Below are 17,823 nucleotides of genomic sequence, written 5' to 3' on the forward strand. Positions count from 1 at the left end.
GATAATGTTGATTAAGTTCAACGAACGATATCTTTGCATTAAATCCGGCTTACGATGACGTAGATCTGAATAATTCGAGTTCGATATAAAATTTATAGTGCCCGCGATCGACTAATCGAGATGTTATGAATTAATTAAAATACGACCTCGGTATCCACGGTATTGAATCGGTCATTTCGTCTTTCTATTTCTCGAAATAGTACTTAATTTAAATTATAAACACGCGCGTAAGATTGATGTGTACGTTTCAGAATATATTTAACCGATTAGAAGAGCAGTAAACGTATTCATCGTGCATAAATATTTCGGTCCGTGTCGAGTGCTCTCTTTGGAATAATATTAAAAAAAAAGAAAATGTCCGGAAGGACGAAAGATACTTACGAGCGTTAGTGTAGGATTCAACGAAACGATAAATAATTGGTAACATAAAGCTGTGATGTCAGATTTCATGTTATCCTCAAGAGGGCGTTTCGCGTAAGCCGAAGCTTCGACGTAAAATAAATACGTTTATCTTTATTGCTCTTATAACCAAGAAATGTATGCATCTATATGTTTTTTGTATCGTTAACAAAATTTAGGAAAATAAATGCCACGTTAATGCATCAACAATGTGCAAATAAGATACGTATTGTTTTAAATTTACCCTGTGCTCTCATCTTTTCGTATTAAATAAATTTCAAATTTTTAACGATTGGCTAAATTTGATTCAACAAGCAAGTGCAAACGTTCTATGAACACGTACAATGACCAGCAACGATTCGTTCCATTGAAAGGGCAAGTGGCTACCCTTTCTCCTTCTCGGCACACTTCTCGGTCTCGCGTGCTAATCATTATGCAGATGACCACATGAAGGGGTGGTTTGAACCTTCCGACACATCTCTGATGTAAATGCTACTAACCTCTGTACTATGAATCGCACGAATAAAATAACAATGCCAATTAGCCTCTGAACCAACGTTTCCTACATTTCTTGGAAGTCCTTCGTTAAAAAACAAATTTCTTTTTAAATAAGTGATAAGTTCGAAACGATACTTAAACTAAATTCTCAATGAAACTTTCAACGATTATAGTTTTACCATAAAGTAATATTTATTCGATAAAATGTGAATTCCCAAGGATTGGAAACCTGCGAACTGTTCGCATACTTTGTCAATTGTGTATTTTCCGTTTATAAATGATCTATTCTCGAACAGTGTTTATCTCGTTTAATGAAAATTTCAAGATTATTATTTTAAAAGTATAATATACAATAAAAGAAAGGTGATCTCCTTCTTTCTTTCGTTTCATTCGTGGGTAAAGCACGGAAAATGTATGGAGTGAAAAATCGTTGGCTTGTTTATAGCTTTATAAATAGACACTGATGTATATTTAGATATTGTATTATAAATTTTGTAAAACTGACTGTTCGTGAACTGTGCGGCTTTATGAGAAATCCGTGAAGTAACACGCAGCCTTTCAATGCCAAAAGGTTACTCACCCCTCGTCTAGCATATGGAGTACACTTTGACCATCGTGGAACGAGTGCTTGCCTTTGATCAAAGAAATCTATATTTTATCGATTGCTTCTTTCGATGGGTCTGTCTCACGTTTCAATTTCATTCACTCTTACATTCACGTTATCGTTCTCACTTGACCCCAAGCGAGTCGTTCTCTACGTGCGAATCAACAACCGAGCGAAACGAACGATAACCGGGCGGGATCGAATTTCATTTAGCAACGAAAAATTGAAATTTCGTATATTATTCGTCGTATCTTCACGAGACTATTACCAACGAGAAAACGAGTCCAAGCGCGACCTCGTTCGGACTATTTTTAATTATGCGTAACACGAATCACTTCTATCGTGGTTTTATGATACGTCAATCGCTATTGAGGACAAGGCAGTAAGACGCTAGAAGTGCACGTGTTCACCAGAAACGTCGAAATTTTGTGACAATGAAGCAACTTTTATGGCCTTAATCCCTTGCTTACTTAGTTGACTTGATGCACGGATATTCCCGTTGAATGTTTCTCAAAAATAGCGCTTTTCGAAACGCGCGTATCGTGAACCCGATGTAAACAAAGCCTTTTCCGAAAGCTTCAACTTTAACACGTAGAATATACGTGTATTACACTATTACACGAGTTTCGTTTACAATGTATTCCGCGCACATTTTCCTGTTACAACTTTTTATACATCTTAATAATATATCTAAAAGTACAGAAACGTATGAAATTGTTGGCAGTTTTAGCAAGTGCAAACGTTTTCAAACTCGACGTTAAATTTGACGAAAATATCTAAATCGTACGTCACGCGAAACTGTGTCAAGTCATTGTGATTATTTGTACAGTCTCTAATAATCTTTGCAAAATAAGTATACTTTTCACGTTTGTACCAGCAAGAACAATTTAATAATAATATTAAATACGATTTTTAGTCGAAATGGTCCAATTTTGCGAACTCGGTATTTGTTCGATTAAACGCTTAAAACGACGTGAAAACATTTATTTCAAGTTTTAGTTGTATTATTCGAAACGTTCGATAACATCAGTAGAATCAGTCATTTCTGTTGAAGAATCTGCTATTCGTATTTCCTTGTAGTTTAGGTTTTTTTTCATTGCATATTATAAAACTATACTGCGAACGAGTATCGTAAATGTAACTGTACAGCTTGTTGGGTGATTTCATTGAAAAATTCAGAAATAAAATCCATACGAAGGTGGACAAACAAGCCATATATAAACATGTTTTACTGCAATCGGTGGGCACGATATAGTGAACTACTCGGGATATATTCAAGTGGTCTGAAACTTGAAACCACTTTTTTGGCTACTGAATCCGGTAGTACTTCCCTGTTCGAGCAAAAGAGTCTCGGACTCAACAGCCAGCTTCGTTCTTTTCAGAATTGTGCAGTGCAGTTTTCTAAACAGAAATATTCAAAGTTGAAGGAAAGTAGAACCATTCGTGACACCTATTTGAGGCCAGGTATACAAGAACCAGTCGTTTACTAAATGAAAAATCTGAGCGACAGAATACGTACTCTGGTAAATACAAGAAGCGTACGGAATTGAGAAGTAAATTTTTCTCCGATTGTGTCTTGCAACATAGATACCAATCATGCGTGGTATTACTTGAAAAGTTTTCACAAGCTTGACACTGTTCTGTAACAATTTCTTAAATTGGTAAATGAAATTCGATCGCTGCTATCTCTCTGACTCTCTCATCTTTCTATATAAAGTGGAGTGAAATTCGTAATACGACCAAAACCGAGGTGACTCGTCGTGTAAAAATAAATCGAAAATGTAGGGTGAAACTTTTTCATTCGAGGCTCCGTTTCCATGAAAATCAGTCTTGACTATTCATCGAGGCATTCGTGCAATTGGAAACGATTTAACTAACGTGTCTGTCCAATACTCGTTACTTCTACTTGTTTCGATCTCAACAATTGCTAGTGACATGGTATTATTTACTTTGACCGGTAACCAGTTACGAGAAAGTAAGATCGATGGAAAATATATCTGTTTTATCAACACACGGTATATTATAAATACCGTATTCTAAGGAGAAAGGGTGATCAGTCCTGCGTTGAAAGAAAAGTAACTCGTTTTTGCCATCGAAACAGAAGAAATCATATTTGCGTTAAAAACTGTTTTCCTCGTTATGTTATTTGATTAAAAGTATACTTTTTTCCAGACTTATTTTATTTCGTCTAACAAATACCCTTTTTTATATACATACAACATATATTTCTATCGCGAATTATTTTCATATATTCACCATTTTGTAAGTATTCGTGATACGTACGTATTTATATTGTTAGTCGATCAACGCTAAAATTCACGTAACTCTATAATTGGGTGTTTCTTCCTTGAAATTTTTAAATTCTTAGTTGTTAACTCTTTTGTTCACTGAAAAGAAGCGAAAACAGAGGGTAGCAATGTTTTGATAGAAACAAGTTTGATAAAAGTGTTTTTCTAACGTAACATAAGCGACCTTACGATGACTGAAACGTTTGAAAAATTATAACGACATCGTTACTTAGTTTCATAAATGAATATATACATACAGTATACACACACGCTTATACATTATTCGTTATAAAATTGATTTTATAGTACCATGTTTGTAAGTCAGGTCTACAAGGGTTGTATCTTTCCTCGGTCGATTTTTGAAAAGAAATTAACGATAGTAGTATTTAATTGATCAAATTCTATTATTCGTGAGTCAATCGAACAGGATGTTTTTTTTTTCTCTCAGCGGTGGCCTTCAGCGGCTTGTTGATTTTTTTTAAACTATGGTTGTTGCCACCTTATATGTAAGCGCTTGATATAAATAAATACAAACACAATACTCGAAGGGAGAAAATAGTGAGCAAGGGTTCCCCGTGGAGAGTTTCGCTCTGCACGAAGAACAAACACGAGCAGCGGTTATAAAAACTTTTCCGTCGTCGGTTAAACAAGAGACGAATTAAATAACGAACGAGACAGATACGATCGGACTCGATGCAAACTGTTTGGAGAAAAACAGACGATAGAGAGCAGAAAGGGGTTGATTTCGTTAAGTAGGTCGGCGAGGTCACTTGCTTGGACGACGACTAAAGGTTAAATTCCAATTATAGCGCGCAGATAAATAGACGATTATTTTTCCATGTGAAATGATTTCTTTAACTGAGAGGAAACGGATACCTACTCCCCGTGCGATTACGATTCCTTTCTCAAACATATCGGAAGTACACCAAACCTTTATAAGATATCTGACGAGAGGATAAAGGAAACGTGGTTTCTGACGTATCAATAGAAATGAAATTAGGAAAAATATCTTACAAATACGTTTGCGTAGTCGAGAAGTTTAACCCTTTACGATCGTATGTCTGCTCTCAGCCACCACACCAAGGAACCATACTAATCTCATACTTACAGAAGTATAAAGGAGAACTGTATACTTCCTCCTATGTATTATTTAATATATTAACTATATATTAGTTTACACTTTCTCTGAATGAATCTGAATGTCTAAAGAATCTGTTCACGAATCGATACTCGGTGCTCCTATTAGAGATAACGGAATCCAGTAAAGAGGGAAGGCTTAATGGTTTTCCTTAATGGAAAACTGCATATATTGCGACGCTATGAAGATGTAAAAGGTAAAGATTGTTCTGTGTGTTCAAACGGAAAGATTAAGAATGGAAGACACCAAAGTAATTATTCTTGCAATATATGTAGTCGAAAAAGATATACAAGAGTGTATATTGGAGACTGTTTTGAAAGATACCGCACGATGGAGAACTATAGAATATAATTTTTACATAAAAACATTACGTTAAAACACATTGTTGCGTGAACATATATCTAAAGTTCACGAAAGAATGAATAAATCTTGTTTATCCTTCGTAATCTTAAATGTTACGTATCACTGCTTTTTCAAGGGAAATTAATTCCGATCAGTACGACACCCATGTACAAATTTAATACGACCGCAAAGGGTTAAGTTTAAGATTCTTCGACCATTGAACGATAAAATGATCCCTTGTGCAAAACTGAGTGTCTTTAAACTGATTTTTCGCGCGTAACGTGTACGAGATCGTGAAACGTTACGAGAGAATTCAACAAATTCTCTTACCTTTGTGCGGTTTTATTTTTTCAATTTCGCGAGATGACTTATCAAAATTGTCGATCTCTATCGACGAGCGAGGTTCGAATTTAATTTGTGTTCTTAAGGAAGTAATAACGCGATGAAATTATTTATCAATCGTTTCTTGCCCAGAGAAATAAACAACTGTCGGGGTTACAGGAGGAATTCTGTAAGATGATCGTTCTTCGGTGTTCAATGTTTATTCGAATCGATTCACTGAAACGGTGGTTAGGTTGGCGATAGACTTGTTGATTTCTCAGATCGACGACGAAGGTATTCACTGGCTCGTTAAGAGGCGACTAAGTTCTTATTACGATTTTCAGCGCACAGTAACCCTGAACTTTAAAAGTCCATTTGCTCATACTAACACGGAAACGTCCGGGCTGACCTATTCCACGTGCTCTGAGCGCGAACAGCCGGTTAAAAATAATTCGAACGTGAACGCATCGAGCTCGTAATGCTAGGTGTAATGCACCCGACCCACTCGAGAATTGATTTCAGATCATCGTTTCCTCGCGTCTCTTTTATTTTCGTTTTTATTCTGCTACGTGATCTGTAACCACCGTCCGATACGTTTATTCTTCTATTATTTGTATTCGTTGACCCGGCACTGTCACACGAAGAATAAAATCGACATTTAAATAATGCACGACGAAGTTAAATTATTAAGTAAACGTTCTACCGTGTATTTATACGTTCAAGAACGTAGAGAAATATCCATGTTGTACGTACATACGCGTATACGCTGTGTATAAATATTGCAGTTCACCGACACACCAACATCTGCTTTTGCGCGACATTACATAAAACAAATGATTTTTTCCTCTGTTGTTGAAAGTCACATTTTATGCGATCACATGTTTGCGGTAATTACACGTTAGGTCTAGTGACAGACCAATCGACAAGTTAACAAATTTTTTTCAATTGTAATTTATGATACACGTGACAGTGTACGCTTCTTGGAAAAGGAGTTTTATTGAGAATTATCTCAATTGAGTAATTAAGTCGAGCACACATCAACGGTGAACTGTAAATTATTTTGACTTGTAAGGTTTCCTGTGTCGTACTTGGAAAATATTTCCTATCGTATTTTGCCTTTCGTTTCTAATGCTTTTTTCATTTATTACAAGTAGATGATTTAATAGTGTTTCATTTTTTGGTGTTTCAGGTGGTGTTAGTTTTCATTCTCAGTATAGCGTCGCTTATAATATACTTCATCGATGCCTCCAGGTAAGAAAATTAATTACGGTATTGCCTGAGAAGTTGTCGCGAAGTCATTCCCACCACTTCCTGGAACTGCTCGCATCATGTTAATTGTATCTCACTTCCTCTCGTTGGCCTTTAACGTCATCCCTGATATGTACAAAAGCGAGGAAGTTGGCAATATAATAAATATATGGAGATATCTTGTGCAAAAGTAAATCGAAAATATAATTTATATTTTTGAAATTAATTTTGAAAATACGTCGCGCACGTGTGTTGGAAACACGTTCGACTCGTTATTTACTATTTTTACTTACGTTGCAATTTACGTTTGTGGACATTATCGTTGATGTAGTATCATTAGGAAAACGAATTAAAACAGATAGTGTCGTATCAGCGTCAATACAATCTAAGTAGAAATAATTGGTAATGGTGGTATTGGTAGAATTTTCAAAGTCAATTTTCTCGAAAACTGATACTAATTAAAACAAAATTTAATCTACATTTTTCATTTATTTCTACACAAGGATCCGTCTTATCGGTATATTCTCGCATTTAGATATACTCTACACGGCTTTCTCGTCCTATGTTGAGTAAATAATTATTAGTTTCTAATTATTTGAGGTATGAACAGGTATTTGCTGTAGTAATAATTTTACTTTCTTCACTAGCCACCAATTTGATAGTTTGTGTTAACGATTATGTAGTTTATATTAAATTCTGTAATTTTTATAAGTATTCTCTTTAAACGAATAATATTAACACACTTTTGTACGATAATTTCAGTTTCGTCATTTTTATATAAAAGTATAGAATTTCAAAAAATCTAACTACAGTGTCAAATAAGAATCGAATACGGGAATATTTAAACAATTTGAAAACGTTAATCAATATTAAATTGATAACAGGTTTTTAGAACAGCAAGGAAAATAAATCCTAGTAGTTATAAAATATAAATGATTGATATTTACAAGCTTTTTTGTACACATGATACTAAAGTTTTAAAAAAAGTGTGCATTTTCAATAGAAAAAACGTAAACGAACATTTGTGAATTTGTTACGGAGAATTTATTTTTATCGATCTATTTTTGTTGGTCCAGTTTCCTCTAAACTTCGTAGTAATTCTTTGCAAAAGACTGTAAATTAACATGCGTTATGTGACAATTTTTTGTTGCAGCGAAGAGGTGGAACGTTGCCAAAAATGGAGCAACAACATTACTCAGCAGATAGACTTAGCTTTCAATATATTTTTTATGGTCTACTTTTTTATACGCGTAAGTGGAAACATCATTTGTAACATTTTCAGATTTCTTGCAACAGTAACGTATATCAACCGATCGTAATCAATGTAATTTAAGAAACGTTTCGTGCAAAGAAAAATTAAATTTGGATCATTTTATCCTTAACTTGTACTTGTTCCAAACTTGAGATTCGAGATCGTGATACATATTTAATAATACAAATTATATAGTACATTTAAAATAATCGGTTGAGTAAAGTGCTCAGGATCGGGAAAAGGTTAATAAAAAATTGCAAAACTATCGTGAAATTTTCAATAAACGTCGGACACGTTGCAACAATTTCTTTCTTTGCAATAGTTTATCGCCGCCAGTGACAAGCTGTGGTTCATGCTGGAGATGTATTCGTTCGTGGACTACTTTACGATACCACCGTCCTTCGTGTCGATATATCTCGATCGGACGTGGATCGGACTGAGGTTCCTCCGAGCCCTACGACTGATGACGGTCCCTGACATCCTCCAGTACCTAAACATTCTAAAGACATCGAGCTCCATTCGTCTCGCCCAACTCGTATCAATCTTCATCTCCGTCTGGTTGACAGCTGCTGGCATAATTCATTTGGTGAGGCATTATTTCTCGTTCTTAACGTCATTTTTCAGTAATTAAGTCGAGCACACACCAACGGTAAACTGTTATTTATTTTCACTCGTAAGGTTCCCTGTGTCGAATTCTTAGGCTCGATCATTTTCTTCGTTTACACCTGTACCTCGAATACCGTATTTGACGATAATTTTGTTCCTTCGTTAATTTGAAGAACGATAGAGCAAACGAATGATAGAGTAAATAAAGTATATGTACATATATTCGATATTCGAAAGTATGATACTTTCTCAGGAATTCTTACAATAACGATTATTCTTACCAACGATTATTGAATAAATATTAGTAGGATGTTTACTCGATCGTTTTCTACGTTTATACTTGTATCCTGAATACTGTGACAATAATTTTGTTTTTTCATTAATTTGTACGAATGGTGGAGTAAATAAAGTACACGTGCATATATTCGACACTCGAAAGTACGATTCTTTCTCAGGAATTCTTACAATTACCAACGATTATTAAATGAATATTAGTACGATGTTTCTGAAATTTTTTAAATTTCTTTTAAAGAAAAGAATTTAACTCCGTTATTAAAAGGCATTAACTCGGAACACGTTACAGAGAACTATTCGTTTGATTCACTCGAAAAAATTTAATGAAATACGTACAAGTACATTTTGTACAGAAAAGGTTGGAATTCGTGGTATAAATGAAATTGGAGCGAATCGTCGTCTAAAAACGAATAAAGAATGTGTAATTAAATTTTTCAATACGGGAATTTGTTAGCGAGAAAATCGATGTTAAACATTAGTCAGGTTCGCGTGCGATGAAGTGGATCGACGTGTCTGACCATTACTTACGATTTCTACTTATCCTGGAGATTATAAATATCGATAGTGCCACAGTATTGTCTGTTTTCCATCCGTGTTATTATCTTTCAATTAACTAGTGGGCGTTGAAAGAAATAATACCGTGTCATCGATAATATTTATAAACATCGACGCAAGTAGAACTGATACGCAATGGTCAGACACGTCAGCCACGTCACATTGAACCGCACGCGTGGCCAGTAAATTTTTCAGATTTATTTACTCGAAAACTAAGCCTCGTACTAAACAAAAATCGTATTCCATATTTTCGATTTTCTTACACAAAGAATCACCCTCCTTTTTTCATCGTACTACGAATTTTACTCTATCCTGTACACATATAGTATACACTGTACTACTTGCTTTCATAGTTGTTCGTCGAAGTTTGAGTGCAACAATAATTCTCAAAGTTTTCGATTAACTTTGGGAAGCACGTTAAATTTCATTGAATACTGTACTATTTACGTTCGTTTGTTTGCAGCTTGAAAACTCAGGGGACCCTTTCGAGTTCAAGAACCCGCAACAGCTTTCGTATTGGACTTGCGTTTACTTTCTAATCGTGACGATGTCCACGGTAGGATATGGCGACGTTTACTGCCATACGATCCTCGGCCGAACATTCCTAGTATTTTTTCTACTCGTCGGTTTGGTAAGCCTTTTTTTCGTCTGTTTTACATAGCCAAAGTATCAAAGTTCAATATGTATACCAAATAAACAGCCCTTTGTAGTTCACTATAGGAAAATCTCGCGCGAAAGACTGAATGGCCTGAGTAAAAATAAATTTTTATTTTTTAACAAGTCACGTCTTGAGTTACCGATTTTCAACAGGCAATTTCGTTTTCGACGAGAATTACACGGACGAACTCTGCAAATCGTGCAACCGTTTTTATTACTTTTACAAACAAAACGATCCGATCTCAGTTCATCGTGCGACCATTTCCGAAACTGTTGCATTTTCGAAACTAACTTACGTCCGGAAACAATTTCGTGAATAATTCGTCAGTTTCGAAGATGGTCACGCGACAAGATCAAAATGGGATTTTTCGTTATTTTGATCGCACAAACGAATCGTTGCTCTTCGCTACGACTGGCTGCACAGTGGTTGAAAATACCAAAAAGCTTGCCAAACTGTTAATCTTGCTGTTTCTAATTTACTCCAACTATGCGAATATATTTATTTTTGTCTTTATTTCCAACTTCTGCAGCCACCTTCGAAAGTTGTCCAATTGGGATAGAAATAATCTTGACGTCGTGAATAAGTATTTTGTTCACGGACGATAGCATTTTATACAAGTCGTACAATGAAATCTAGCGTTCTGCAGTTTGAAAGCAGTACATACCATACGAGTATTTACTTCATAACCACGGCTAAGTGTTTGTACAATGACCGCAAAGCGAATAATCAATATTTCATCAATGTCAGTTGTAGAGGCACGGAAAGCCGAGTTATTAAAAAATCGTGCAGCATTGCCATCGTTCGATGTTATTGCGCATTGAATTGTAATAAGAATCGAACCAATCGAAACTTCAATTTTTGTCCAGTCTCGTACCGTGATTTCGTTTATTTCTCCATTCTGCTTCAAATTGGTCACTTTTTGAAATCCAAAGCCCATAGACCGCACAAACGTAGCTTATAATTGCATAAATTGATGAACGTACTCGCGTAACGCGAAGTATACTATTTCATTGGTTACGTTTTCAAATTGTTCATTTCCTGCGATAATATTTCAAATACGTTCCGTTCGAAAGACGATACATTTTGCAAAAAATAATACGAACAAAACGCGTAGAATTCGGTGAGAAATGTTCGAAAAGTTGAACCCAAAACGATACAAAATAATGTACATTGAAACTATTTTTTCACTCCATAGAACGATACCTTTATTTTATATACGAAGAAACTTGCGAGCATGCTTGTCCAACGAAAGTTTATAATTGGTTAGTACCAATTTTCCAATGTCCTAATTCTTATATGGAGCAAGGTTTAAATCGAGACGAAAATTCTAATATTAGTTTTCAATCGATTCGCAAAATATTATTTATACATCCGGTATGCAGGACAACCGAGTGAACGTGCACCATCGTGTTAAAAAAACACGATAGCCTGAACTTTCACCCTGTTTCAAACTTGAAACTTTCCAATTCATAAAATGGTATCACGATCGTAGGTTTGAAGGATTTTCAGCCACTGTGCACCGTGATCGGTAAGAAACGTTACGATCGTAGGAAATCGTTCATCGGTGGTGTGAACGGTTCGCAGAGTTCGTCTCGTTAGAATAGAACCGTCACGTTCGCTGTCTCGCCAATGATCGTATTAGTGGTGGAAGAGATACAAGAAACTCCTCGAGGCGTACTCAAGTGGTATGTAAAATGAACCCTCGTGAGAACAAGACGCTAAATGTGTTTCCTCGCTACTCGTACGGCCGCATTTGGTTACTTTTATTCAGACATTCACGTCCCAGCGTCAAAAGGTTACCGAACCTGTCTCGAACTTTAGACACCGGGCACTCGAGCCGACCTATCTTACACGCGTCGCGACTACCACGAGTTCCAGCTCTCTATCTTCCATCGACGGATACGTCGGTAGATTAAGTTGGCGAGACAGACGATGGCCGCAAGATTTACTCTCCCCCAGACACACAAGACGTTGAACATTTCGAATGCACAGTGTTCTCCGATTGGTTCGTCCTTGGCGACCGTACAATTTTTCCGTGACGTGTACTCGTGATCTCGACCATGACCCTCGTGTCACGTGAGTAGATTGCGTTTTCCACTCGACGACAACACGTTAAGTCATCCCATAAGTACAGCCTCGATTCGAATTGAATTCAACTATCGTACTATCTGCCTATTCGTCTGTAATATTTACTCACAACTTTCGCATTATCTGCCTAGTTGTCTGTAATATTTATTCACAACTTTCATATTATCTGACTATTTACTTACAACTTTCACATTATCTGACTATTTACTTACAACTTTCATATTATCTTACTATTTACTTACAACTTTCATATTATCTGACTATTTACTTACAACTTTCATATTATCTGACTATTTACTTACAACTTTCATATTATCTGACTATTTACTTACAACTTTCATATTATCTGACTATTTACTTACAACTTTCATATTATCTGACTATTTGTCTGTAATATTTACTCACAACTTTCATATAATCTGCCTATTTATCTGTAATATTTACTTACAATTTTTATATCTGCCTCTATTAGTCTGTAATATATCCACGATCGTTTCGGTTCCCAATTTTTCAAAAATTCTACCCTCGAGCAAACACCTGGCCAGTTCCAAATTATCTCTGTTTCTAACGTAACCAAAAACACGTTAATTCGATCGTTCGGTGCAATTCAATTTTCTTTTTCCATCGAACAGCTCTGTTTTGTTTTTATCGTTGACTTCGGTCGATTCAATTGCTCCGCGATACACACATCCGCAATGATTGTTCGATCGAGTGGCTTAAAACGTGCATACGCCACCGAACAATCAAGGGAATCTATCTCTGGATGCAAACCCAATGTTTCTTTGCTATTTAAAGACTTCTTCGAAATTTGGCCATTGTCGTTTCTACGGTTGCTGTGATACAGTATCCGTGACACGAGGAAGACAACGATTAAGGTTATTTATTTACGGACCAGTGATCCGCTTCTGATAACTCGTGTAGTAGTATAACGTGTAGTAGTATTAAATAGCATACTTAACTGAAAAATCTGTTCAAGGTTCATTGCAATGGCCAGGTGTCAATTAATAATAGAACGATTAGAAGTGAAGTCTCGAGAGAGCTCTTCAAGCACGAAAGCCAAAATTCACCGAATTCTAAGAATCGAAGGCAGATCGTATACTACCTACGTATTTTTCATTGCACGTAACACGGTTGCTATTATTAGCTGTCGTTGAATGCAACGTTCTTTGTATACGTTTACCCGAACTAGTTTATCGGATGTATCGAATTTTATAACATCACAGTCGACGGGTTCGCAACGCGTGACGTTTTTTTGTTTTCTTCCTTTCTCTTTTTCTATTTTTAAAGAAATTTCGCGTCACTTGTGGGATGATTTAACAAATTTTTGTCCCTGCCCCCTCCCCTTCGTATAAACGAGCGAACACCGGAGGACAGTGTCATTCGACGTGGAATCGATTGCTTTGTTTGAACGACGATGCGCAGTGTCTGCGACAAGCATGTTGTGCGCCGCGAGTGTACGTGCATACGTGAGCATGTGTGGCTTATCGATTGTACGTATGTATTAACATCGGTACTCGAAAGGGCCCGATTCGATTTTTACTTGGGAACTCATTGCTATGTCGATGTAAACGAGAAGTCTGAGCATCGCCGTTTAAACGTGGCCACGTCTAGCGTAACGTTTGTCTACGAATGTCGTTAGAACGCAAGAGATGCTCTGATACCGTAGCTCGCACTGTTAATCGTCGGGATAAGTAGCGAGATCGTCTCTTTGAAGTATGGCACATTCGACAAACCTTACGCGGCATACAATAGCCCAAAAGTCTTTCACGATGAAACGAAGATTCGATTGACTCGTCTTCGATGAACATTCCACGTTTTTAGAAATTAATATCACCAACAACACCGTTTGACTGTTGAGTACAATATTTGGCAATCGATCTATTCTAATTCGTTGCACTCTGGGATGGGTAGTGACTTTGAATCGATCGAAGTGTTTAATCGGGGGAGTAACTAAAAGAATGAGAGAAGTAATGGTTATTTGAGATTCTGAAACTCGATCGAATCGAATGTTAAATCGCTCAAGGTATCAAGTAACTGGAGAAACAATAGTTGCTTGAAAGCTTTTGCTTCGATCAACGTACAACGTTTCAGATTAATGAAATATTGCATATTACGTGCAAACTTTGAAAATAAATGTACAAGATGTTAGGAGGATTTATTATCTGCTCCTAAACTAACTACTTAATAAGTTCCTCTTAACATTGCCATACATTGAGATCTAAAGAACGTTAAAAACTTTATGTTAACGTAAAGAATGGTTTAACGAGCATTACGCTATTTTCTTTCTTCAATTTACTACTCGTATTTGTACAACGCGAATTTGATTACAATATAGAGACAATTTTCTAAATATTTCAAAATTCTATAATTATTGAATTCATGAATTGAGAAAAATATTTATTTATTTAGTTTCGAGTTTCAGAGTCGAAATAAAAAATACACAATGTGTCGTAATTAAATACTTTTGTAGAAATCCAAGAAAAAAGAGTGCAAAAAATTAAACCAGTATTTCGAACAAATACCATCGATTCTCGTTCAAAGTACTTACGTCATCAAACAGATACGTAGATCGTGATTCAATTAACATCGAACAGTGATTTGACATTTGTTTAAAAAATTCCCAGTTTCGCTTTTTGCCACTAACAACCACGTCGTTAAGACTTGCATTACCTACATCGATGCGACGACGTGAGTCGAGTCTTCGTTGCACATCGAAGACGAACGTAAAAGGACCAGCTGAGGTCACCAAGCAGCTTTACACCTTCTCTTTTTTACATTTATCGAATCGTACCTATTTAAATTGTGCCCCATCCCTGCAAGTCGCGTATATAAAAACAACTTTATATATGCCACGAAAAAGAGAAACCTCTCATCGGTTTGCAAAAGCAGCTCGCGCTAGGTCGGTCCACCTGCACGCCAGCTTGGACCGTCTCTCGTCTTGCTACAAACGAGAAAAGAAACTTAAAATGTAAGGAAAAACCGAGAAAACAAATAGAAAGCAAAAAAAAGAAAAAAAATTAAAAAAAAAAAAAAAAAAAGAAATACGTGAAAGGAAAATGGATAAGTGAAGAACGAGTACCGAGTAAGAGCTCGAGAGTTCTCTATAGCGATACTGGCTACCTGTGCCTTATGCCTATACCTCTATGTGTGGCCGTAGTCGGGACCGTCCTGATGTTCCGTGCAACTATACCACCCTCGTTCACGTGCGCAAGAAACACGCCGGTATGAAAATGTCTAAGGGAAACTTGGTCCAACAACGAGACTCGCCTCGAAAGAACTCGCTTATCGCGTTGGCACGAGGTTCAAGCACGAACCTGGGATACGAGAGCTGAACACGGGATAGAGGGAGGGATAGAATATTTAAACGAAAAAAAAAGATGGTTAAAAAAAAAGAAACGGAACACTCATGACGGTCTCCGACGGCGAGCTTCTATCGTCCTCGTACCTACACGCCTCACTCTGTCGTATGAAAAGAAGAGTCTATAGTGCGGATCGCGACGGCACCTTGCGCTTCAAAGTCTCTCGGGGCAAGGTGATTAGAAGAAGAGACTCCTATATACGTAGTTGCTGAAAACTCTTTTTCTCTGTACGCTGTCTCTTGACTGCCCAGGCTTTCGAAGAGTTTACTTTCGTTCAGCGCCCACACGTGTGGGTTTGGAACATACTAGGCCATTGTTAACGATGGTGACGAATTGCACGAGATGTCCTATTTTAACTCTTTGCGATCGGATGTCGCCCGAGAGCTTACACGGATCTTGGTGTCCAAGGGTTTGGCATTACTCGAATGACTTCGAATAAATTTTTATCTCAATGATTATTCGAATAAACCTTTATCTAGATAATTATTGAAATAGAACCGTTTTATTTGAATAAACCTTCGTTTAGATAATTATTGAAATAGAACTGTTTTATTCGAATAAATCTTTATCTAGATAATTATTCGAATAGAACAGTTCTATTCGAATAAATCTTTATCTAGATCATTATTCGAATAAAACTACTCTATTCGAATGAACCCTTATCTAGATAATTATTCGAATAGAACTACTCTATTGGAATGAACCCTTATCTAGATAATTATTCGAATAGAACAGTTCTATTCGAATAAACCTTTATCTAGATAATTATTCGAATAGAATTGTTCTATTCGAGTAATTTACTTGGATAATCGTCCGCAAAGAATAAAGGTTTATTTAGATAAAAATTCATCTGGCTAAAACTTTTATTCGAATAACGTGGTCCGGGCGAATAAATGTTTATTCGTTGGGTAAACGATAAAACTATTTTATACGTATGCGTGCATACGTATTTGTGGTGCGTATGCGTGTTGTATTCGTGCGGAATGTATGTGGAAGGGTGTGGTATTTGCGTGTCAGTGTGTTCGTGTTGTGTGTTTTGTAGCATATAACTGTGTGACGTGTGTCATCTTGATCAGTGGTAAACAATCAATGTTATTTTACAAAACAATTATTCGAGATCTATGTGTGATATTATCGTAATACGTAAACGAATATCACAGAAAAATCACCGTGATATTACGCACAACACACAAAAATTACACGTGTCGTACAAATACAAATTACATATTATACGCGTCGCATAAATGCCACACGCGCAAAATAACACACGTCGTACATATATGTGGAATAACACAGAGTACGTACACACTACCACATAAATACCATACACATGTTACGTAGAAAATACCACACATAAAATACACGTATATACACCGCATACAAACACGCTTGTGTACGTAAAAAAATTGTATCGTTTACATAACGAATGGAAATTTATTCGCTTGTCTACGTTACTCGAATAAACTTTTATTTCAATGAAAATTTATTCGTGCTTCAGAAATAAAACGTCACTCGTTATTCTTATCTGTTATTCGTTATCTAGACGAAATTTTGCCAGTCATTGATCTAATAAGACAATTCTGACAGTACGTATGCTTCCGGTTTATATGTTCTGTCCGTGATGAAGTATTTGCAAATTGTTTGGTTAATAATTCCATAATATCTCCGACCGCAAAAGAGTTAATTTGTAATGGATATACCCAAAATTATGTCGAATTAAAGAAATTGGATGTATAGAAATTAAAAAACATCGAGATGATCGTTAAACTTCCATTTTCTCTGATGGAATTTATCATTTCTTTCAACGCAGATGGAATCAACACGAGTGATATGATTTTCGCTAGAGAATTTAAAATTAAAGTAAAAAATTGATCCAATTGATCAGTTGCACTATTTCGAACGTTTAATACGAAATGCACTATTTTTGTTTTTGGTCATTTGTTTTTGAACATTTCAACATGAGTGTAAAATAATTGTAAAGTGGTACGAATATTTGTAGCTACCTATTTTTTTTTTAAATTAAATTTCACTTTTAAAAATTCACGACTTTTTGGATCGACTTGATTTTTTCTCCGATGAACGCTCAGACACGGGACCGGATGCGTTTGTTACACAATTCTTACATAATTATTAATAATAGAATAATATTAAATTAGAATTTTAATTTCACAGA

The 17,823-nt window shown here is 36.1% G+C and overlaps 1 protein-coding gene across 50 annotated transcripts in view; it reads left to right on the plus strand.

Annotated features, from left to right (window-relative positions):
• Slo (calcium-activated potassium channel slo) overlaps positions 1–17,823 on the plus strand; it is a 149,382-nt gene that overhangs the window by 33,238 nt on the left and 98,321 nt on the right. For all 50 annotated transcript variants that reach the window (XM_076315902.1, XM_076315918.1, XM_076315919.1 and 47 more), the window contains exons 2-5: positions 6,780–6,841; positions 7,992–8,088; positions 8,413–8,676; positions 10,009–10,176. In XM_076315902.1, coding sequence (XP_076172017.1) covers positions 6,780–6,841; positions 7,992–8,088; positions 8,413–8,676; positions 10,009–10,176 — 591 coding nt within the window. The remainder of the gene's footprint in view (positions 1–6,779; positions 6,842–7,991; positions 8,089–8,412; positions 8,677–10,008; positions 10,177–17,823) is intronic.

This window comes from Ptiloglossa arizonensis, chromosome 7 (assembly GCF_051014685.1).
Source record: "Ptiloglossa arizonensis isolate GNS036 chromosome 7, iyPtiAriz1_principal, whole genome shotgun sequence".
Classification (NCBI taxonomy): Eukaryota; Metazoa; Arthropoda; class Insecta; order Hymenoptera; family Colletidae; genus Ptiloglossa; species Ptiloglossa arizonensis.